This window comes from Salvelinus namaycush, chromosome 27, assembly GCF_016432855.1.
Source record: "Salvelinus namaycush isolate Seneca chromosome 27, SaNama_1.0, whole genome shotgun sequence".
In the NCBI taxonomy this organism is placed as follows: domain Eukaryota; kingdom Metazoa; phylum Chordata; class Actinopteri; order Salmoniformes; family Salmonidae; genus Salvelinus; species Salvelinus namaycush.
Genome location: NC_052333.1, coordinates 19,549,970 through 19,574,287, shown reverse-complemented (window position 1 = coordinate 19,574,287; position 24,318 = coordinate 19,549,970). Strand labels below are relative to the sequence as shown.

Sequence of the window (24,318 nt, the reverse complement as noted above, 5' to 3'; positions counted from 1 at the left end):
CAGGGTTATATACACTGCATGTACAAAACATTAGGAACACCTTCCTAATATTGAGTTGCACCCCGCTTTTCCCTCAGAACAGCCTCAATTCGTAGGGGCTTGGGCTCTGCAAAGTGTCGAAAGCAAGCCACAGGGACGCTTGCCCATATTGACTCCAACACTTCCCACAGTTGTGTCAAGTTGTCTGGATGTCCTTTGGGTGGTGGAAGATTTTTGATAAACACGGGAAACTGTTGAGCGTGAAAAACCCTGCAGCGTTGCAGTTCTTGACACACTCAAACCAGTGCCCCTGGCACCTACTACCATAACCTGTTCAAAAGGCACTTCAATCTTTTGTCTTGCCCATTCACCCTCTGAATGGCGCACATACACAATCCATGTCTCAATTGTCCCAAGGCTTAAAAATCATTACTTAACCCGTCTCCTCCCCTTGATTTACACTCATTGAAGTGGATTTAACATGTGACATCAATAAGGGATCAAAGCTTTCCCCTGGTCAGTCTGTCATGGAAAGAGCAGGTGTTCCTAATGTTTTGTACACTCTGTGTATATGATATAACCACTGGGATTAGCCAGGAGACATGGAGGGAAAACAGCAGCAGCTGCAGGACTTAAGACTTGCTGAGTGGGAAGAACTGAACCGTGAGGTGTGTGTCAGTGTGTCACTGTAGCAGCCAATCAGAATACAGACTCTGAAAGCCTATCAGAGAGGAGATCCAAATGATGAATACTTTCATTTCTGCTGTACACAACTTTATGTTCAGCAGATGTCCGCTGTATGAATGCTGAGTGAGTGTGAAATGGAGTAACGCATCTATGAGGACCAAACCTTCAGAACGGCATAGGAATTTTCTAATTGCGTCACAACAACTGTTACTACATTGACTGTTGGGATGGGCTCCGACCTAGGGCAGCTGCAGCATGCTGGGTCAGAAGACACAGAACACTGAGGCAGCCAATCAGAGCACTGGACGCTCCGGAGTCACTTCCAGCCTGTCGGAGGAGTGCCAGTGCGGCAATGTGTGTGTGTATGTTGTGCTTGCATAAACGCGACAAAGACAAACCCCCTGCCCCTCTCTTTGGAGAGTGTCTTGATGTACACTGAAAATGCAGACTAGGGCCTTTTCAGTGAGTCGGAAATTGAAGAGTGGTTGAGGAGTGTGTCAATTTGCTAATAGGCAAACGGAAGATGGTTCTCCCCTCCTCGATAGCCTCCTTTTGGCGAGGAAGCACAAGTGTCTCCTACCGGAGACCTTTGCGGCAGTTTTGAAATCTATCACATCCCCTTTGGATCAGCTGTTGTTTTCTTGAAGGAGAAAATTATGCAAACATTTACAAACGATATGCTATTGAAAATGTCTTGCATAACTAACTTAATTTGTTTTTATCACTTTACACAAATTTTGGGATCCACCCCTGTAAACGTAATTTGCCTGATGACGAGCGAGTGGAGAAGGCGAGCATTTTCATCCACATTCCCTCTCCTCGATTACCTTTGACCTTTTTCAAAAGGAGGCGACAAGACGAGAGGACGCAGGATTTGAGCAAATCCAGGAGAAAAAGGGTGAGGTACTGTATAGAACACCCTGCGTTTCAGTACGCATCGAGACTAACCATTACACAGAAAAATACACTTAAAAACAGGTCTCATTGCTTTGGGTTCAAAAAGGTCAAACATAATTGCAACACTTTACTTGAAGGGTACAGAACTTAACTCATCCATAAACCCACGTAGTACAATTAAACGCAGTACTTTATGGAGTGAAACAGCAGTACAAACAGGAAGCAGAGGCAGGGTAAACTCACCAAGCAGAGGCAGGGTAAACTCACCAAGCAGAGGCAGGGTAAACTCACCAAGCAGAGGCAGGGTAAACTCACCAAGCAGAGGCAGGGTAAACTCACCAAGCAGAGGCAGGGTAAACTCACCAAGCAGAGGCAGGGTAAACTCACCAAGCAGAGGCAGGGTAAACTCACCAAGCAGAGGCAGGGTAAACTCACCAAGCAGAGGCAGGGTAAACTCACCAAGCAGAGGCAGGGTAAACTCACCAAGCAGAGCAGGGTTGCTGTTGCGGTTGGTGGGTTTGGGTGGGGGTACAGGTGGCTGCTTGGCATGGGGGGGTACGGGTGGAGGAGTGGCCGATTCCCCCGTGGTGGAGGAGGGGGGTACTTGGCTGGACCGTACAAGGGGAACAGGGTTGGAGTGGGTGGGAGGAGGGTCATCACTGATGACCAGGGAGACAGTCCTGGCGGGCTTGGCCACCGCTACAGCAGGGGAGGTAGAGGAGGAGGGTGGGGTGGAGGTCCGGACAGGCTCCGTGGAGGTGGTGATAGTGGGGTGGCTCTTAGGAGGGAGCATGGCCTGTTTAGTAGGAGGCGGCTCTCTACGGGAGGAGTCAGGATCTGGGGTGTGGCCAGGGGCGAAGCGGACACCAGTGGACTCTACAGACAGGCACAGGACACACACACAGAGAGAGGGGGAGAGGTCAGGAGGACAATAGGAGTTTCTATTCCCCCTGGTCCCGGGGCTCAAAGTGCAACCACAACAAGCACACTGTTACTGTACAGTGCTGAGCACATAGAACACAGAGCTGAGATAAGCTGCAACTCAACGTTGGACAATAAGCAGCTTCTTAACAGATTAACTAAAGACGGATTCTGGTCAAGTCCTCACACCTTTCACAGGGCTGAGAACAAGGAGATTCACAGGGTTACCAGATATACAAAACAGAATCTCCTAGACACTCAACTAGCAGACAGTAACACATTGCACTTGCAAAGTGTCCAATAAACTGGGTGGAACGAAGCTTCGTTCCACTAAGAATTGTTAAACTTCAACAACTTCAGAGCAACCTTCAGACATACAAGCGAAAGCATTGAATTTTACGCCACAGGCTGTTTCTTACCTGCTCGTCCGCGGGTCTCCCCTCCTTTGGTCTCCTCAGAAGGCATGTACCTGGGCAGGGTGCTCCCGCGGTAAGCCTCAGAGGCAGGGCGGACCCTGCTACGGAGGTCCTCTGAGGTCTTCTGGAGACTCTGCCTTAGCTCCATCTCAGAGTGAAGTCTGACCACAGGACGACACTCTTCTATAGGTCTCAAGAGGGTCTCTGGTTTAGCAGCCCTAGGAGGACTCCTCTTCCTATCCCTCTCCTCCCCCCTTTCGTCTGGCTTTTCACGAACGATTATCTTGTACCGGTCATCTTTTCTTTCCCGGTCATCTCTCCTGTCGTCTCTTTTCTCACGATCATCTCTTCTCTCTTTTCCCTCTCTTCTGTCATCTTTTTCTCCTCTCCTCTCCTTGTCCTCCTTCTCCCCCTCTTCTCTCTTCTCTCGATCATCTCTGTCCCTCCTTTCCCTCTCCTCTCTCCAGTCTCTCTTTTCCCTGTTGTCGCTCTCTTCCCTCTCCCACCGATCCTTTCTTTCTCTCTCCTCCCTCTCATCACGAGGACCTCTCCTCTCCTCCTTCCCATCTCTCCTCTCCTCCTTCCCATCTCTCCTCTCCTCCTTCCCATCTCTCCTCTCCTCCTTCCCATCTCTCCTCTCCTCTCTCTTGTCCTCTTTCCCATCTCTCCTCTCCTCTCTCTTGTCCTCTTTCCCATCTTTCCTCTCCTCTCTCTTGTCCTCTTTCCCGTCTCTCCTCTCCTCTCTCTTGTCCTCTTTCCCGTCTCTCCTCTCCTCTCTCTTGTCCTCTTTCCCGTCTCTCCTCTCCTCTCTCTTGACCTCTTTCCCGTCTCTCCTCTCCTCTCTCTTGTCCTCTTTCCCGTCTCTCCTCTCCTCTCTCTTGTCCTCTTTCCCGTCTCTCCTCTCCTCTCTCTTGTCCTCTTTCCCGTCTCTCCTCTCCTCTCTCTTGTCCTCTTTCCCGTCTCTCCTCTCCTCTCTCTTGTCCTCTTTCCCGTCTCTCCTCTCCTCTCTCTTGTCCTCTTTCCCGTCTCTCCTCTCCTCTCTCTTGTCCTCTTTATCCTCTTTCCGTTGCCTCCCCTCCTCCGGAGCAGGTCCTCTCAGTAGTGACCCTCCTCTCCTCTCTGACATGTCAGACGGCACTCTACTCCGTCTCTCCAGATCTATGACCGATAGCCTGGCGTGTGAGTCTACGTCCAGTGGGGCTCGGTTGGAGCGCGAGGCGTCAGAGGGCACCCGGCTCCTGCTCCGGGGGTCGTCTGAAGGGACGCTGCCCCGCTGTGCGTCCTCTCCCTGGGGTAGCCAGGTGGGGTTAAGCCCTGGGCCTGCCTCCCCCCGGGACACCTTGATCCCCGACTCTGAGACCCGGTCAACATCCATAGGTACTGGCTGGCCATTCTTCACCACCAGACCTTTGGAATGGTTCACATCGTTGCCCTCTGTCACACAGAAATACATTCTGATAAGGAATTTGAGGTCAGCAAAGATATTCTCTACATCTCAGCATTCTCTAAAAGTGTTACCCTACTATTAGTTTTGTTTCCCGTTGATAAATTATAGGCTACTAGTATCTATGTAGGTCTTTGTCTACTCCACTATGATCAGGGCCCGTATCCACTAAGCATCTATGAGTAGGCAGTGCTGATCTAGGATCTGTCCATTTAATCTTTTTTTAAATTATGATCAAAAGGCCTGATCCTAGACCAGCACTCCTACTGACAGGCTTTGTGGACACGGGCGCTAGTCTGCATACCATTCTCTGGGAGTTCTTTCAGCACTCCTCTGTCGATCAGCTCCTGACGAGGTCTCCTTACTGAGATCTTCCTCTCCAACACTGAAAGTAAACAAATATGTTTAATTTCCCCGTAACAGAGGTGGCTTGATGGGTAACCTTGTCTGAGACGATGAAGACCTGAGCTCTCTTAAAAGGTAACGTCTAGGCTTTAGCTCATCGGGCTAGCACAGTCTTGTTCAGAATCAGTAAGATATAAGACAATGTTCAACTTCAACACGTCCTTACAATGATGTACAATCCATCCATCAATTTGACTACTTCTAAAGGGGATGTACCTATTGAGGTTTCCAGAAACGTCTCACTGCTCTTCTTCTTCCTCCACTTCCAGGGCTTGAACATATTCCCGAAGCTGGAGAACTTGCCCTTGCGTTTGGAGGGAGGGGTTCCACCTGATGAGTTCCCCCCCTCACTCCCTGTCGTACTCTGCTGCAAGTCCACCTCATCATCTGGAGAGGGAGAGGTGAGTGGCATGACACTTATAACAAGACAGAAAATTAAGGCAAGGGGGAAAGAAAATTATAAAATAGGCCTACTGAATGTGCTGCCCTATTGGTTAAAAAGGGAAACATTTCCTCTATAGACTAGGCCCTAACTAACTCTACAGTATGTCTCCAACAGTAATGTTACAGAATTTGGTATTTTATTAGGATCCCCATTAGCTGTTGCGAAAGCATCAGCTACTCTTCCCGGGGTCCACACAAAACATGACATTCATAGACAAGAACAGATCAAAGACAGAACTACATCAATTTAAAAAAGGAACACGTACCCTACATATCAATAAATACACAAACTAACTTGGCCAAACAGAGGAGGCGTTGTGCTGTGAGGGGTTGCTTTATCTCTTTTCTTTCAACCAGATTTGCTGTTTATTTGAGCAAAATGAGATGGAAGGGAGTTCCATGTGATAACGGCTCTATATAATACTGTATGGTTTCTTGAAATTATTTCTGGATTTGGGGACTGTGAAAAGACCCCTGGTGGCATGTCTGGTGGGGTAAGTGTGTGTGTCAGAGCTGTGTGTAAGTTGACTATGCAAAGAATTTGGAATTTAACACATTAATGTTTCTTATTAAAAAAAAAGGTGATGCAGTCAGTCTCTCCTCAACTCTTAGCCAAGAGAGACTGGCATGCATAGTATTTATATCAGCCCTCTGATTACAATGAAGAGAAAGACATGCCGCTCTGTTCTGGGCCAGCTGCAGCTTAACTAGGTCTCTCCTTGCAGCACTCGACAGGAGAAAACTAGAGCCTGTAGGACTATGAACTAGGCTTGAGCTAGTTGGTTCTACATTCCAGCGCCATCTTAGCGTACAGAGTGTCTGTGTCTTACTAGACCACAGTACAGACTGAGCCAGGCTTAAAGCTGAAGGCTGGTCTGAATTCCACTCTTATTGGCTGTTGAGTTGTACCAGCTGGCAGAAATTCTTATGTAGGTAAGTTGATAAGAGCAGCAGCCAAATACGTATTAACACAAGAGTTCAACATCGAACTGAGTGGGATGGTTTCAAAACTGTTTCAATACAAACATAAGCCCATCACAGTCAATGGTAAACACATAATTACCACAGAAACTGCATTTAAACAAAACACGTTCGAGAGGACAGGGTAGGTTACTCTCCCAGAAACAATGACTCATAACTGCTTTCCAGCTGATAACATCACCTGCTGCTGCAAATCATGTAACAGATCCCGGAAGACTGGGTGTGAAATATCCACCCATTCTTAGGTGATGAGTCGTCCTTGCACACACTCGTTGCACAAGAGAACGATGTTTAGGACACACAGCAGGCTGATGGTTGACTGACAATCAAATGCACTACCTAAGGAACCAGCCAAGAAGCTTTGAATAGCATGAGGTTCCTACACAACCAGTTCACATTGAGTTCTATATAAAAACGGCAGACATCTGTTGCAGTCATCTGTCTTATATTGCTGAGGTCACACCAATCCAGTTTATGGGTCACACTTTAGGGCATAGCCAATTTGCAACTTCATCCTCCTTCCATCTCTCCCTCATCCCCCTCTATTCTGACTCTTACCAGACACCTTTCATCCCTCATTCGCATGCCAGGGTAAGTGGAAAGCAACAGATCAAATTCACTCAATTGGCAATTTGACAGATTCAAAAAGAGCTAGAGGGAGAGAGAATGCATATCGTGCCCTCAGGTAAAAGCACAATGTTGTCCTCGCGCAGCAGTTTTGACAGACTAAATAGTAGGAATAGATAAAATAATGCTAAAAGCAGGATAGAGGTGCAATTCACTGCGGGCAAGGGTGTCTGCTACACAAACTAATAATATTATAAAAGACTAGTAGAGAAAGATGGCAAATAGAGAGGTTGGGAGACAAGACATAGCAAGTCAAGAGATACATTCCAAGATGGCGTAGCAGTTGGACGTGTGTGTTTGTCTTTGTCTTATCCTGTGTAAATAGATGTTTTTTTCCATATATATCTTAGTCTCACTTTCTATCTACAAACTAAATATACTTTCCTGCAACCCACCTCACCCAATGTGGTACAGATCTGCTATTTTTATTCCTTATAACTGGAACCTCCATTAGGAGCTAGCCAGCTAACTAGCTACAAGTCTTTGTTAGCCACGGCTAGCAGTCTTCACCTTTAGCTCGGTCACCAGCCAGCCTTAGCTCGGACAACACCTGCCAGTCTGCACAGCGAGATATCAACCCAGAGCATATGGGATTGCTTCTCTCTACCACATCACCGGATTCCTGCCGCTCTGGATCATTACACCGGATCATCGCAGCTAGCTAGTTGCAAACGAGTGGCTACTGTTAGCTAACGCCTCTGTCTTGATGTAAGCACCAGTTAGCCTTGAGCTAGCCTCGAGCTAAGCCCATATACCAGCTAATTATAGGGCTACAATACATATTTTGCCAATTGGCCTGGACCCTTTGTCGACACGGAGCCCTGCCGATCCATCACGACTGGACTGCCGACGTGATCGCCCGATGTGGTCTCAACAGGCTATTCTGTTATGATGTCGCCCTCAGAACCATCTGCTAGCCCCGGCCCTCTAGCTTTTGGGAACAGTGTCCCCGAGCTCGCCTAGCGTAGTAGTGACTACTGAACGGCACCCTGACTCACCTACTGCTGCTCTTTTGACCCTATGATCACTTGGCTACACAGCTGATGCCCCCTGGACAGTTTCAATACCTCGGTAGCTCATTTTGTTTACCTGCCGGCCTCAGCCTCGAACTCAGGTCCTGTATGTGTCTAACTGACCCGCTGTGCCCATTCATCGCCATTTACACGTTGTTGTCTTAGCTCTCCTGATCAACACCTGTGATTTCTTTATGCCTCTCTGTCAATATGCCTTGTCTACTGCTGTCTTGGCTAGTTCTTATTGTTTTAGTTCACTGTAGAGCTGATGAAGGAATTTGTTTCCTATATGTTCATTAACCAATTTAATTATAATAAAGCAAACACTCTGTCCGTTTCTAAGAATTTGTAAGATCCTTATTTGCATAAACCAGCCACCAAATTAATCAATAGCATTTATTCTCAAGAGAGCTCTGACCAAAAAACCATGTACATTAGGTTATATATTACACAGTGTCATAGCTTTCTAAATGTCCCTCTTATCCAATCAAGGACAAAGCTGACCAAAAGTCCATTCCAACACACTTACACACATACCTTACACACAATATCTGGATTATCTCCTGAAATCTCTCCACAGTTTATTACCACTTCACTTCTTATGGCTGCAGGGGCAGTATTGAGTAGCTTGGAAAGGTGCACAGAGGTGCCCATATTAAATGGCCTGCTCCTTAGTCCCAGTTGCTAATATATGCATATTATTATTCACATTGGATAGAAAACACTCTAAAGTTTCTAAAACTGTTTGAATTATGTCTGTGAGTATAACAGAACTCATATGGCAGGCAAAAACCTGAGAAGTTCAACTTCCTGTTTGAATTGTTTCTGAGGTGTCAGATTTTCAACCATGCTCTCAATTGAAATGACAGTGAGATATAGATGAGTTTTCACTTCCTACGGCTTCCACTAGATGTCAACAGTCAACAGAACTTTGATGACTCTAATGTGAAGGGGGGCCGAAGGAGACAGGAATGAGTAATCACTTCCACGGGCTGATCACGCATTCACCATGCGCCTTCACATGAGTAGGACGTCCGTTCCATCGCTCTTCTGAAGTCAATTTAATTTTCCGGTTGGAACGTTATTCAAGATGTATGTTAACAACATTCTAAAGATTGATTCAGTACATCGTTTGACATGTTTCTTCTGACTGTTACGGAACTTTTGGACATTTCGTCATGTTATAGTGGAGGCGCTTTCTGACTTTGGAATTGTTTACCAAAGGCGCTAACCAAAGTAGCTAATAGGACATAAATAACGGACATGATCGAACAAATGAAGCATTTATTGTGGACCTGGGATTCCTAGGACTGCATTCTGATGAAGTTCAAAGGTAATGAAACATTTATCATGTATTTTCTGGTTTCTGTTGAGTCCAACATGGCGGCTAATTTGGCTATTGTTCTGAGCTCCGTCTCAGATTATTGCATGGTATATTTCCGTAAAGTTTTTTTGAAATCTGACACAGTGGTTGCATTAAGGAGAGGTATATCTATAGTTCCATGTTTATAACTTGTATTATCATCTACATTTATGATGAGTATTTCTTGTGAAACGATGTGGCTATGCACTATCACTGGATGTTTTTGGAACTAGTGAATCTAACGTGCCAATGTAAACTCTGATTTTTTGTTATAAATATGAACTTTATCAAACAAAACATGCATGTATTGTGTAACATGAAGTCCTATGAGTGTCATCTGATGAAGATAATCAAAGGTTAGTGATTAATTGTATCTCTATTTCTGCTTTTTCTGACTGCTATCTTTCGCTGGAAAAATGGCTGTGCTTATTGTGGTTTGATGGTGACCTAACATAATCGTTTGTAGTGCTTTCGCTGAAAAGCATATTTGAAAATCAGACACTTGTGGGATTAACAACAAGAATACCTTTAAAATGATATAAGACACATGTATGTTTGAGGAATTTTAATTATGAGAATTCTGTTTTTTGAATTTGGCGCCCTGCACTTTATCTGGCTGCTGTCATATCGATCCCGGTAGCGGGATGCAGCCATAAGAAGTTCTGACAGTTCCAGTCCCCCCCAGATACGGAAAAACCTAGAGGGGCTTGAGCTGTCTTCCCTTATCTGGGTTATAGTTATAGCTTAGTCGGTTCAAACATAGGTTAATGATCCACTTAGTTTCCTTTAGGCACACACACAGACATTCCTTTCTCCTCCCCGTACATGCTACATAACCTCTAATACTAATGATTAAGTTTCTGGGTAGAATTATTTAATAATTTATCTTAAACCTTGATAAAATATCTTAAGAGCCCTCAGTCCCGCTCAACATGCATTAAATAGCTCTTTTGTCCCATCGCACACACATGTGGAGAACTCACCTGTCTTAACTGGTGACTCCAGAGACAAAATCTCTCTTATCATCACTCAACGCCTAGGTATACCTCCACTGTACTCACATCCTACCAAACCCTTGTCTGTACATTATGCCCTGAATCTATTCCACCACGCCCAGAAATCTGCTCCTTTTATTCACTGCTCCCAACGCACTAGACAACCTGTTCTTATAGCCTTCAGCCGTACCCTTATCCTACTCCTACTCTGTTCCTCAAGGTGATGTAGAGGTTAACCCAGGCACTGCAGCCCCCAGTTCCACTCCTATTCCCCAGGCGCTCTCATTTGTGGACTTCTGTAACAGTAAAAGCCTTGGTTTCATGCATGTTTACATCAGAAGCCTCCTCCCTAAGTTTGTTTTATTCACTGCTTTAGCACACTCCGCCAACCCTGATGTCCTAGCCATGTATGAATCCTGGATTAGGAAGGCCACCAAAAATGTCCATCCCAACTATAACATTTTCCGCCAAGATATAACTGCCAAAGGGGGTGGAGTTGCAATCTACCGCAGAGATAGTCTGCAGAGTTCTGTCATACTATCCAGGTCTGTGCCAAAACAGTTCAAGCTACTACTTTTAAAAATCCACCTTTCCAGAAATAAGTTTCTCACTGTTGCCGCTTGATATAGACCCCCCTCAGCCCCCAGCTGTGACCTGGACACCATATGTGAATTAATTTCCCCCCATTTATCTTCAGAGTTTGTACTGTTAGGTGACCTAAACTGGGATATGCTTAACACCCGGCCGTCCTACAATCTAAGCTAGATCGCCTCAATCTCACACAAATTATCAAGGAACCTACCAGGTACAACCCTAAATCCGTAAACACGGGATATCATAGATATCATCCGTACCAACCTGCTCTCTAAATACACCTCTGCTGTCTTCAACCAGGATCTCAGCGATCAATGCCTCATTGCCTGTGTCCGTAATGGGTCCGCGGTCAAACGACCCCCCCTCATCACTGTCAAACGCTTCCTAACACACTTCAGCGAGCAGGCCTTTCTAATCGACCTGGCCCGGGTATCCTGGAAGGATATTGACCTCATTCCGTCAGTAGAGGATGCCTGGTTATTCTTTAAAAGTGCTTTCCTCACCATCTTAAATAAGCATGCCCCATTCAAAAATGTTGAACTAAGAATAGATATAGCCCTTGGTTCACTCCAGACTTGACTGCCCTTGACCAGCACAAAAACATCCTGTGGCGTACTGCATTGAATAGCCCCCGCAATATCCAACTTTTCAGGGAAGTTTGGAACCAATATACACAGGCAGTTTGAAAAAGCATGCCTTTACTTTCCTAACAGAAATTTGCATCCTGTAGCACAAACTCAAAAAGTTCTGGGACTCTGTAAAGTCCATGGAGAATAAGAGCACCTCCTCCCAGATGCCCACTGCACTGAGGCTAGGAAACACTGTCACCACCGATAAATCTACGATAATCGAGAATTTCAATAAGCATTTTTCTACAGCTGGCCATGCTTTCCACCTGTCTACCCCGGCCAACAGCTCTGCACCCCCCCCAAACTGTTACAGACCTATATCTATCCTACCCTGCCTTTCTAAAGTCTTCGAAAGCCAAGTGAACAAACAGATCACCGACCATTTCAAATCCCACCGTAGCTTCTCCGCTATGCAATCTGGTTTCCGAGCTGGTCATGGGTGCACCTCAGCCATGCTTAAGGTCCTAAACAATATCATAACCGCCACCGAAAAAAGACAGTACTGTGCAGCCATCTTCATCGACCTGGCCAAGGCTTTCGACTCGGTCAATCATCGCATTCTTTTTGGCAGACTCAACAGCCTTGGTTCCTCAAATTACTGCCTCGCCTGGTTCAACAACTACTTCTCAGATAGAGTTCAGTGTGTCAAATCGGAGGGCCTGTTGTCCGGACCTCTGGCAGTGTCTGGGGGTGCCACAGTGTTCAATTCTCGGGCCGACTCTTTTCTCTGTATATATATCAATGATGTTGCTCTTGCTGCTGGTGATTCTCTGATCCACCTCTACGCAGACAACACCATTCTGTATACTGCTGGCCCTTCTTTGGACACTGTATTAACTAACCTCCAGACGAGCTTCAACGCCATACAACTCTCCTTCCGTGGCCTCCAACTGCTCTTAAATGCAAGTAAAACTAAAAGCATGCTCTTCAACAGATCGCTGCCCGCATCTGCTCACCCGACTAGCATCACTACTCTGAACGGTTCTGACTTAGAATATGTGGACAACAAATACCTAGGTGTCTGGTTAGACTGTAAACTCTCCTTCCAGACTCACATTAAGCATCTCCAATCCAAAATTAAATCTACAATTGGCTTCCTATTTCGCAACAAAGCCTCCCTCACTTATGCTGCTAAACATACCCTCGTAAAACTGACTATCCTACCGATCCTTGACTTCGGTGATGTCATTTACGAAATAGCCTCCAACACTCTACTCAGCAAACTGGATGTAGTCTATCACAGTGCCATCCGTTTTGTCACCAAAGCCCCATGTTCTACCCACCACTGCGACCTGTATGCTCTCGTTGGCTGGCCCTTGCTTCATATTCGTCGCCAAACCCACTGGCTCCAGGTCATCTATAAGTATTTGCTAGGTAAAGCCCTGCCTTATCTCAGCTCACTGGTCAGCATAGCAACACCCACCGGTAGTACACGCTCCAGCAGGTATATTTCACTGGTCATCCCCAAAGCCAACACTTCCTTTGACCGCCTTTTCTTCCAGTTCTCTACTGCCAATGACTAGAACGAATTGCAAAAATCACTGAAGCTGGAGACGTATAACTCCCTCTATAACTTTAAGCATCAGCTTACCGATCATTGCACCTGTACACAGCCCATCTGTAAATAGCCCACCCAATTACCTCATCCCCGTTTTTTCCTCCCCCTCCTTTGCACCACAGTATCTCTACTTGCACATCATCTTCTGCACATCACTCCAGTGTTAATGCTAAATTGTAATTATTTCGCCACTATGGCCTATTTATTGCTTTACCTCCCTAATCTTACTACATTTGCACAACACTTTATATAGATTTTTCTATTGTGTTATTGACTGTACGTTTGCTTTCCCATGTGTAACTCTGTTGTTTGTGCAGGACTGCTTTGCTTTATCTTGGCCAGGTCGCAGTTGTAAATGAGAACTCGTTCTCAACTGGCCTACCTAAAGGTGAAATAAAATAAAAAAAGTGGTGCGAGACGGGGCAAAGATTGAGGGGAAGATGGGGGTGCTGATATCCCTGTGGCAGGCAGGTGCCAGTTTCACCTCAATTCCACAGAACAGGTTGAGAGAGACAGAAAGAGAGAGAGAATCCAGTCAATGCCAGCAAAAACAAAACATATTCAAACCAGAGCATTGAGTTCAGTTGTTATGGCTGTAGCCTCTAGCCCAGGGGTTTTCAAACTTTTTTGCCTACGACCACATTTTGTTGTTATCTGAAAATTCTCACAACCCCAATCATGAAAAGTACTCGTTACGTTTCAAAAGCTTAGCAGGACAGGAAAATGGTCCAATTCACACACTTTAACTGAATATTCCTGGTCATCTCTACTGCCTCTGATCTGGCGGACTCACTAAACACAAATTCTTCCTTGGTAAATGATGTCTGAGTGTTGGAGTGTGCCTCTGGCTATCCTTCAGCAGCTGTTCGATTTCACTTAACGGCATGTCAACTGAGCCAGGCTCACAGTCAAACAGATTGGGAAGTAGGTCCCAAAGTGCACTTCCAAGCATTGGAGGTGATTAGTCATCACTCGTGTGGGACACTTACTGATGCTGAAACATGCAGTCGAGGGAAGGGGGCATGGTTGGCTTTTGAAAGACTCTCCAATAATAAGTATTTCCTCTGAAACCACTGATTCAGTCACTCATCTGTAGAATGTTTTTGTATCTCCCCTGTATGCTTGCGTTCAGTTTTCTAAACATGTCTGTTACATAGGCAAGGAGACACATTTTATTTTTATTAGACAGAAAGTCAGTCAGTTTTATTTTTTACATCTCTCTCAGTCCTAGGACCATGCTTCAGGACCAACTGGCCTGCTGGCTGTCCCCAGTCCACCTGGCCGTGCTGCTGTTCCAGATTCAACTGTTCTGCCTGCGGCTATGGAACCCTGACCTCTTCACCGGACGTGCTACCTGTCCTAGACCTGCTGTTTTCAACTCTCTAGAGACAGCAGGAGCGGTAGAGATACTCTTAATGATCGGCTATGAAAAGCCAACTGACATTTACTCCTGAGGTGCTGACCTGTTGCATGTTCTGTTATAATCTCCACCCGGCATAGCCAGAAGAGGACTGGCCACCCCTCATAGCATGTTCCTCTCTAGGTTTCTTCCTAGGTTCTGGCATTTCTATGGAGTTTTTTTCTAGCCACCATGCTTCTACACCTGCATTGCTTGCCGTTGTAAGCACTTTGAGATATCAGCTGATGTAATAAGGGCTTTATAAATAAATTTGATCATTGTCATGCGCTGATCCCATATGTCCAGATATACTGAACAAAAATATAAAATGCAACATTCAACAATTTCAAAGATTTTACTGAAATCAGGAAATCAGTAAACTGAAATACATAAATTAGGGCCTAATCTATGGATTTCACATGACTGGGAATACAGCTAAAAAACTGACTCGGTTGGTCACAGATACCAAAAAAAAAAAAAAAAAGGCATCAGAATCTCGTCACGTTATTTTTGCGCATTTAAATTGTCATAGATAAAATGCAATTGTGTTCATTGTACGTAGCTTATGCCTGCCCATAACCCCACTGCCACTCTGTTCGCAACATTGACCTCAGCAAACCGCTCGCACACACACACACCACCATACAAGCGGTCTGCGGTTGTGAGGCCGGTTGGACGTACTGCCAAATTCTCTAAAACGAAGTTGGAGGCGGCTTATGGTAGAGAAATGAACATTCAATGCTCTGGTGGACATTCCTCCAGTCAGCATGCCAATTGGTGCACCTGCGTAATGATCATGCTGTTTAATCAGCTTCTTGATATGCCACACCTCAGGTGGATGGATTATCTTGGCAAAGGAGAAACGCTCTAACAGGGATGTAAACAAATTGGTGGACAAAATGTGAGAGAAATACGTTTTTTGTGCATATGAAAAATGTATTTTATTTCAGCTCATGAAACATGCGACCAACACTTTACATGTTGCATTGATATTTTTGTTGTGTACTTTTGCGAACAGGCTAGCGCACAGTGGATGTAGTTTACAATCAAAGTTACCTGCTGCAGTATATCTGAGTTATGTGCTCAGCTCTTTTGCCACCAGTTGCTCTCAGTGGCAAATGCCTGCCCGCCGTAGATGAAGACCCATCTGTGCAAAAGCCCACCATTCGATCCCATATGGAATCTGTTTTTCGTCAATATAGCCATGCAGCACACTTAACATCTCTTGTGCAGTTTCATGTTCGGGAATCATGAGACAGAGAATATGTCCTCGTGAATATTATCCCCCAACACGTATAGCAAACAAAATGCAATGCATGGGCTAGAGGTCGACCGATTATGATTTTTCAACACCAATACCGATTATAGGAGGACCAAAAAAAAGCCGATACCGATTAATATATGACAAATACAACAATAATGAATGAAAAATGAACATCTATTTTAACTTAATATAATACATAAAATCAATTAAGCCTCAAATAAATAAACATGTTCAATTTGGTTTAAATAATGCAAAAACAGTGTTGAAGAAAGTAAAAGTGCAATATGTCCCATGTTTAACAGCTAACGTTAAGTTCCTTGCTCAGAACATGAACATATGCACGCTGGTGGTTCCTTTAGACATGAGTATTCAATATTCCCAGTTAAGAAGTTTTAAGTTGTAGTTATTATAGGAATTATAGGACCATTTCTCTCTATACCATTTGTGTTTCATATACCTTTGACTATTGGATGTTCTTATAGGCACTTTAGTATTGCCAGCCTAATCTCGGGAGTTGATAGGCTTGAAGTCATAAACAGCGCTGTGCTTCAAGCATTGCTAAGAGCTGCTGTTTGAATGAATGCTTACGAGCCTGCTGCTGCCTACCACTGCTCAGTCAGACTGCTCTATCAAATCATATACTTAATTATAATATAATAAACACAAAATACGAGCCTTAGGTCATTAATATGGTCAAATGCGGAAATTATCATTTCGAAAACAAAACGATTATTCTTTCAGTGAAATACAGAACCGTTCCGTATATTATCAAACGGGTGGCGTCCATAAGTCTAAATATTCCTGTTACATTGCACAACCTTCAATGTTATAAGTATGTAAAATTCTGGCAAATTAATTACGGTCTTTGTTAGGAATGAATGGCCTTAACAGTTCGCAACGAGCCAGGTGGCCCAAACTGCTGCATATACCCTGCCTCTGCTTGCACTGAATGCAAGAGAAGTGACACAATTTCCCTAGTTAATATTGCCTGCTAACATTAAATTATTTTAACTACATATGCAGGTTTAAAAAAATATATACTTGTGTATTGATTTTAAGAAAGGCATTGATGTTTATGGTTAGTGACATTGCAACGATTGTGCTTTTTTCACGAATGCACTTGTTAAATCATCACCAGTTTGGCGAAGTTGAAGGAGGCTGCGATTCGATGATCAATTAAGACACCACATTGATTATATGCAATGTGGAACAAGCTAGTTAACTTAGTAATATCAACCATGTGTAGTTAACTAGTGATTATGTGAAGATTGATAGTTTTAAGATAAGTTTACTGCTAGCTAGCAACTTACCTTGGCTCCTTGCAGCCACATGGTCATTTTGATGCTGCACTCACGTAACAGGTGGTCAGCCTGCCACGCAGTCTCCTCAATCGATTAAATCGGTTGACCTCTAGCATGGGCATCTCGGCCTTCACAGCTAACGCCCATTTGAAGAGCATAAGCTGGGGAGTTTGAGTCGTTCAGGCAGAGTTTCCTCTTGACTGCTAGCAATACCATAAATTCATAATTTAACAGTGATATCTGACAACGGTATTGATGTGAGTTTCTGTGCCTCTGCCTCCCCACACATTGTTTTCACCATATCAATTGCGGCCAGTAATATCAAAGACTCTGCAATAGTGTGTGGTTTCATAGTGTAGTGGGCCTAGACATTCACTGTGGGAATGACTCAAGTGCGGCCTTTTCCCATGATCTAAGCACTCTCTGGTTGAATTTTATATTTTCATATAGATTTAAGGTTAACCACATTACAATGATTGAGATACAAAAACCATAAGATAATACATATACACATATATATACACACACATATACACATACACTCAAAAGTTTGGGCACACCTACGCATTCCGGGGTTTTCATTTTTACTATTTTTGTCAACACTCAGAGAAATGCACTTCCCTGCAGTACGTCTTCTTAAGGTTAGTCTAGGGTAAATGTATCAGCAGCAGGGCTCAGAACATATTTCATTTGGGTACAGACAGTTCCATACTTTATCATGGTCACCAGAACTGGCCATGCCAACTGAACACCAGCAATCGCCAAGCCAAGTCACCATAACTATTAGATTAGCTACACTGTATTCTACATGAAATAATTTGGGATTAAGTCTAATCCTTAGTTTACGTTGCTGTGAATGATACACCTCATTCAAATGAGTGCTCCTTTTTATGTCCCTTTAATTTCAGAACAATGTTGTCAGGTGCAGGTATTTCTATGAGAAGTCTTTGTCGTTCAGTTCTATGAGTCTTGTGTGATCCCCGGTTGACCACAGGGAGGTCTTAACCTGAACTGTTTGGCAATGCAGCGATGCAGGGGACAGGGAGTGGTGGTGGGTAGTGAATCTTCCCTCAGTCAAACACACTGGCCTCACAGCTGCTCCTCACACTATATCCTGGACAGATAGACTAAACAGGTGCTGGGAGGGGAGGAATAGGGGGGTTGTCTGTCTCTTGGTGTGTGTGGCGAGGCGACCACGTTACAATAAAACGCGACAACGTGAGAAGAGAAGGCAGGTATCCGAGTACAGCAGAGATGGAGAATAAAGGTGACGCCACAGAGTCAGGCAACCCTGAGACCGATAGGCCCCCCGCTACACCTATCAGCACACACACACTTCTTGTTTGAACAGATATCTGTGACAATATTGTCAAGGTGAATGCACCCATTGTTTCCCGGCTTTAAAATCCACCTGCTGCAATTACTGTGTTAACATGACAAGCCGAGAGAAGCAGTGAGAGCTGCTAGAGTAGCCTAATTCTTGGTTTGCTCTTGCGCAACCAGCAGTAATACTGAAGGGTCCATACGGTAAATGACCCATACCAATGCCATGACACGAGTCAACAGCTTCTGACACCTACATGGAGTAACATAGCCATAAAGTTGGAATGACATTCTATTCCTAGGAGCGTAGCACTGTGGTGGTATACCATGCGCACATGCAGTGGACGTATGCACAGGAGAGTACTGTACTTAAGAAATACATACACTACCGTTCAAAAGTTTCATTCATTAAATAGTACCCGCAAAACATCAGTCTCAACTTCAACAGTGAAGAGGTGACTCCGGGATGCTGGCCTTCTAGGCAGAGTTCCTCTGTCCAGTGTCTGTTCAATTGCCCATCTTAATCTTGTATTTTTATTGGCCAGTCTGAGAAATTGCTTTTTCTTTGCAACTCTGCCTAGAAGGCCAACATCCCGGGGTCGCCTCTTTACTGTTGACGTTGAGACTGGTGTTTTGCGGGTACTATTTAATGAAGCTGCCAGTTGAAGACTTGAGGCCTCTTTCTCAAACTAGACACTAATTGCACAACTCGTGCACTCCTCTTTCTATTTTGGTTAGAGCCAGTTTGCGCTGTTCTGTGAAGGGAGTAGTACACAGCGTTGTATGAGATCTTCAGTTTCTTGGCAATCTCGCATGGAATAGCCTTCATTTATCAGAACAAGAATAGACTGACGAGTTTCAGAAGAAAGTTGAGCCTGTAATCGAACCCACAAATGCTGATGCTCCAGATACTCTAAAGAATGACAGTTCTATTGCTTCTTTTAATCAGGACAACAGTTTTCAGCTGTGCTAACATAATTGCAGAAGGGTTTTCTAAAACTCAATTAACCTTTTAAATGATAAACTTGGATTAGCTAACACAACGTGGCATTGGAACACAGGAGTGATGGTTGCTGATAAATGGGCCTCTGTATGCCTATGTAGATATTCCATTAAAAATCAGCCGTTTCCAGCTACAATAGTCATTTACAACATTGACAATGTCTACAGTGTATTTATGATCAATTTGATATTACTTTAAATGGACAAAAAAAGTGCATTTCTTTCAAAAACAAGGACATTTCTAAGTGACCCCAAACTTTTGAACGGTAGTGTATATATGTATGTACTGCACTGTATGAGTCACCATGTGTTACAAGTTTATTGTATGCAATAACTTCATGACATAACATTACCAACTCAGTTTAAAGTATGCAATACCTGCTAGGCCTACACTACATTAACATGCCCCAATGGGCTCCAATATAAAAACCCACATGCATTTTGTTATTTAACTAGGCAAGTCAGTTAAGAACAAATTAATATTTACAATGACGGCCTGCCCCGGCCAAGCGCTAACCCGGACGACGCTGGGCCAATTGTGCGCCGCTCCTTGGCACTCCCAATCATGGCGCCACTCAGGAGCACAAATCTGTACACATTGTACAGATAAAATAGCTAAACCAAGGCATACAATTTCTTTACCTTTTTAAAGAGTTCGAAGTGCAAAACAAAACAATGCCAAACTATCACACTAGGGCCATATAAAATATTATATCATGGTATTTAAAGAATTTGACAGTTTGACAGTATTTTTTGTTTTTTATAATAAAAGTTGTACATTTGCTTTATGGGTAATGAGTGACCCTATGCCTATGGGCACAACGTCGCCTATGGGCACAAACCCACCGTCGCTGGACCAGACAGGACTGTCAAAAAGTGCTCTTCACTGACGAGTCGCAGTTTTGTCTCACCAGGGGTGATGGTCGGATTCGTGTTAATCGACAAAGGAATGAGTGTTACACCTAGGCCTGTACTCTGGAGCGGGGTCGATTTGGATGTGGAGAATCCGTCATGGTCTGGGGCGATGAGTCAAAGCATCATCGGACTGAGCTTGCTGTCATTGCAGGCAATCTCAATGCTGTGCGTTACAGGGAAGACATCCTTCTCCCTCATGTGGTACCCTTCCTGCAGGCTCATCCTGCCATGACCCTCCAGCATGACAATGCCACCAGCCATACTGCTCATTCTGTATGATTTCCTGCAAGTCAGGAATGTCAGTGTTCTGCCATGGCCAGCGAAGAGACCAGATCTCAATCCCATTGAGCACATCTGGGACCTGTTGGATCGGAGGGTGAGGACTAGGGCTAATCCCCCCAGAAATGTCTGGGAACTTGCAGGTGCCTTGGTGGAAGAGTGGGGTAACATCTCACAGCAAGAACTGGCAAATCTGGTGCAGTGCATGAGGAGGAGATGCAGCTGGTGGCCACACCAGATACTGACTGTTACTTTTGATTTTGACCCCCCCTTTGTTCAGGGACACATTATTCAATTTCTGTTAGTCACATGTCTGTGGAACAGTTTACGTCTCAGTTGTTGAATCTTGTTATGTTCATATAAATATTTACACGTTAACTTTCCTGAAAATAAACGCAGTTGACAGTGAGAGGATGTTCAATTTTTTTCACAGTTTATATTGTCATATCACCCAGCCCTAATGCAGACTGAACACAAGTGTCTCGTGGTTCAGGAACATCAAATGCGCTCCTTGAGTGACAAGGGGCGTGGCTAGGTCTGTGTGGAAAGTGGCACGGAGAGAAAGATCAGAGAGAGATGACTCAAGTAGCGAAGTAAACTATATACATTGACATTACACCTGGCGTATCACATTTAATTAACAAACCAAACATTCAAATACCGGCATAAAAGGTAAAGTAAAAACCCAACCCGGTCCCTGCATCAATACCGGTATATCATAAAATACAGTATACTGCCCAGCCCTACGTCACACAGCAAACACTGACTGGCCAGACCATGTCATGCGGTTCACATTTTTACTAAGCAAATAAACCTATGGGGGGCTAAATGAGTTGGATTAGAAACTCACAATACAAGCACAATAAACTTGAGCACAAGAAGAAGCAGGATAATAAGGAGATGACTTTATTGTCCACAGAAAATAGCATGCTGCTTCATCCCAACGACTCCAAGACAATCTCGGATGAGCCACCAACCCACCATAAGTCTGCACGGTACAGAGATCCAGACAATTGGGCCGAAATCCAACTGTAATGTGTTCTTCTCACCGACTACAACTCACCATCCAAGCCTAATAAATTAGACTGGAGCTCAACTATACGGAGCCACCCCCCCCATCAAGCAGGGACTGGAGATTGTTCCTCTGTAAACTGTATGTAGAGAGCGGTCTAAATCCAACAGTTATGTGTTCTGCCCTTTCAGTCACAGCAGCAAAAACAGGTTTCTGTGTTTGTCTCTGTGTATTAGAGGAACAATGGTGGCTTTAGGCTAGGCAAACTGTACAACACCATAAGAAGAGATGGAATTCTGACACACACTCACGATGGCAGCTGGTGCCTTGTACTCCCAGCTCCACTGTTTTTAATAAAATATTCCATGTTCCATCATAAAAAAAGGGGTGAGGGAGAGATAGTGAGGGAAAAAAGAGGAGTTTAGACAGCCGAGTGGTCGGTGTAGTTTAGACAGCCGAGTGGTCGGTGTAGTTTAGACAGCCGAGTGGTCGGTGTAGTTTAGACAGCCGAGTGGTCGGTGTAGTTTAGACAGCCGAGTGGTCGGTGTAGTTTAGACAGCCGAGTGGTCGGTGTAGTTTAGACAGCCGAGTGGTCGGTGTAGTTTAGACAGCAGAGTGGTCGGTGAGGTTTGTGTATTACACAATCACCACATTCCAGCATCCATTCCCTCACACCGGTATGTGCCTGCACTTCTCTGCCTCCGTTCTTTCTCTGTTTCCAACACAAAAACACCTGCACCACATTTCCTCCATTTCCACCTACCCTCTCGGTTCCATGTTAACACAAACACTTCTCTACAAAACATTCAACAAAAAAACTCCTCTTCCAAAGACACCAATACAAAAGCAGGTCCTTAGGTCCTGTTAGGTCCTCTGTTCTCCCATGCCAACACAAACAAATAGCACTATCCTGAGTAGGCTACTTCACAGACAAACTCCTCTTCCAGAAACAAATACAAAGTCAAATTCAAAAGCTCATGTCCTCAGGTTCTGTACATGCTCCTGTCCTGTCCTTAGACTCACCGGTGTTGTGTTGAGCAGGTTGCTGTTGGTGTTGCTGGGACACTGTCTCAGCGTTGCTTGCACTCTGTCCCATGTTACCCCACGCCCCTGTCCCACCAGCCCCTACCTCTCCTGGGGTCCACGGCAGGGAGGAGGGATACAGACACACTGAGGAAAAATAGATCCCCAGCTACGATCCTCGCCAACAAACCCAAACGCCTTAACACTCCTGTAACCCAAGACACTCCTACTTCCTCGGCTCACATCGTTCTCTACCTCTTTCTTTCTAGTCCTGCCCTGCCCTTCCGTTGATTTCTCTGTGTGTTTTGGTATTGCTCTCTCTCACACACACACTCACTCACTCTGTTTGAAGCTAGCCCCTCCTCCCTTCCTTCCTGTCTGTCTAGCTGACTTCATAAATAAAGTATGCCAGTTATAAGGCAGCAGCATACCAGCAGACTCAGATGCCGGTCATTCCTCACTGCAGATCTTTCAGGGGCAAAGTTTACAGGAGGCGAGAGAGTGAGCTTGGTAGTGGTGGTGGGTAGGAGAGGAGTGGAGGGTAGGCCCAGAGTGTAGTCAAGCCCAGAGAGGTTTGAGTCAGAGTGGGCCCCCTCCAGCAGAGCAGAGAGAGCAGCCCCCAGGCACAACGGCAATGGGAGGGCTCTCTGCTCGCTGGATAACAGACCTGGGGTCAAATATTATTCAACACTTTTTCAGATACTTTATCTGGGCTTGATTGAGGTTGCCTAGCACAATGGGACCAATATAACATGTGCAAGAGTGCAAACTCCGCCCATCTGGTACTCCAGGCAGACTAGAGCAAAAGCTAACACTATTTGAGAGAATTCAAATAGTATTTGAACCCGTGTCTGCTGAGGAGAGAAGAGGTTGGTAACGTGAGAAGTGGTGGAAGGTGAGATGGGTCTAGGTGGAGGGTTGAGCTTCGCACCAGGAAAAGAGGAAGTGATGTCACTGAGGTGTCTTGTTACTCTCCCGGAGTCAACCACATAGCCTATAATGTGAAGTACACCACACATGAGTGAAGGGAGGACAGAAGCATGTGCTGTTGTGCAGAAGGACAGCTGAATGGTAGAGTTGTTGCTGACTGACTTAATCAAAACACTTCTTATTTTATGGATAGTTTGAAAAAGCCCAACTGTTGAAGAAGAGAAGACACTAGCATAACAACTCACCTAAGATGCCCCAACGTCAACATAATGCCAAAATCAACACCGGCACAATATCGCAGGGCACGCTGAGTTCTACAGAACACCTGAGCACACATTTCCTGTAGGTGTTTCTGCTTTCTATCGGTCTTTCTTTCACAGTGGGAATATTGGGGGAAGTGAACTGACAAAGGGAGCAGGACATTTCAGTGAGTGTTTAACGTGGTCAGTCAGAAGTCCCTGTTTAACAGCAGTGTTCCTTCAGCCCTGCTGTACTGAACTGCGGTAGCAGTGAGTGGTGTGGTTACATGTAGCCACTCTGTTTAGGCTGAGGGTGTGAGAGGAGAAATAGCTACTGGAAGGAGAGATAAGGTGGGTTCGAGGGAGGGAGGTAAGGAAGGGGTGGGAGAGGAAGGCATGTCTTTCCTCCAGCCAATCAGACCGAGCGGGCTGTGCACTAGACTAAGGACGCAACCCCTTCAAGTCTACAAGAAGATACAACCCAGAGTCCACAAAGACATTCCATTTACTGAGAATCTTATCAGGAGAAGATTTGACAATTGCCAGCCCAGTCAGCATTGCCTGGTTGACCGTGAGGCCAACTTGTGAATAGCTAGGCCTATAGCCTAACAAACTATTGCTGATCTTAAAATCACTCCTGTTCCATGTAGTGGACAAGAAAGCGTGTGAAGCTGTATA

The 24,318-nt window shown here is 44.9% G+C and overlaps 1 protein-coding gene across 1 annotated transcript in view; it reads right to left on the bottom strand.

The window, feature by feature from the left end:
- Positions 1-24,318, bottom strand: part of LOC120022778 (phosphatase and actin regulator 4A-like) — a 65,064-nt gene that overhangs the window by 13,854 nt on the left and 26,892 nt on the right. The window contains exons 6-10 of the mRNA XM_038966773.1: positions 4,966-5,136; positions 4,649-4,729; positions 3,947-4,334; positions 2,904-3,592; positions 2,023-2,439 (exon numbers count right to left, since the gene is read on the bottom strand). Of these exons, the coding sequence (XP_038822701.1) occupies positions 2,023-2,439; positions 2,904-3,592; positions 3,947-4,334; positions 4,649-4,729; positions 4,966-5,136 (1,746 nt within the window). The remainder of the gene's footprint in view (positions 1-2,022; positions 2,440-2,903; positions 3,593-3,946; positions 4,335-4,648; positions 4,730-4,965; positions 5,137-24,318) is intronic.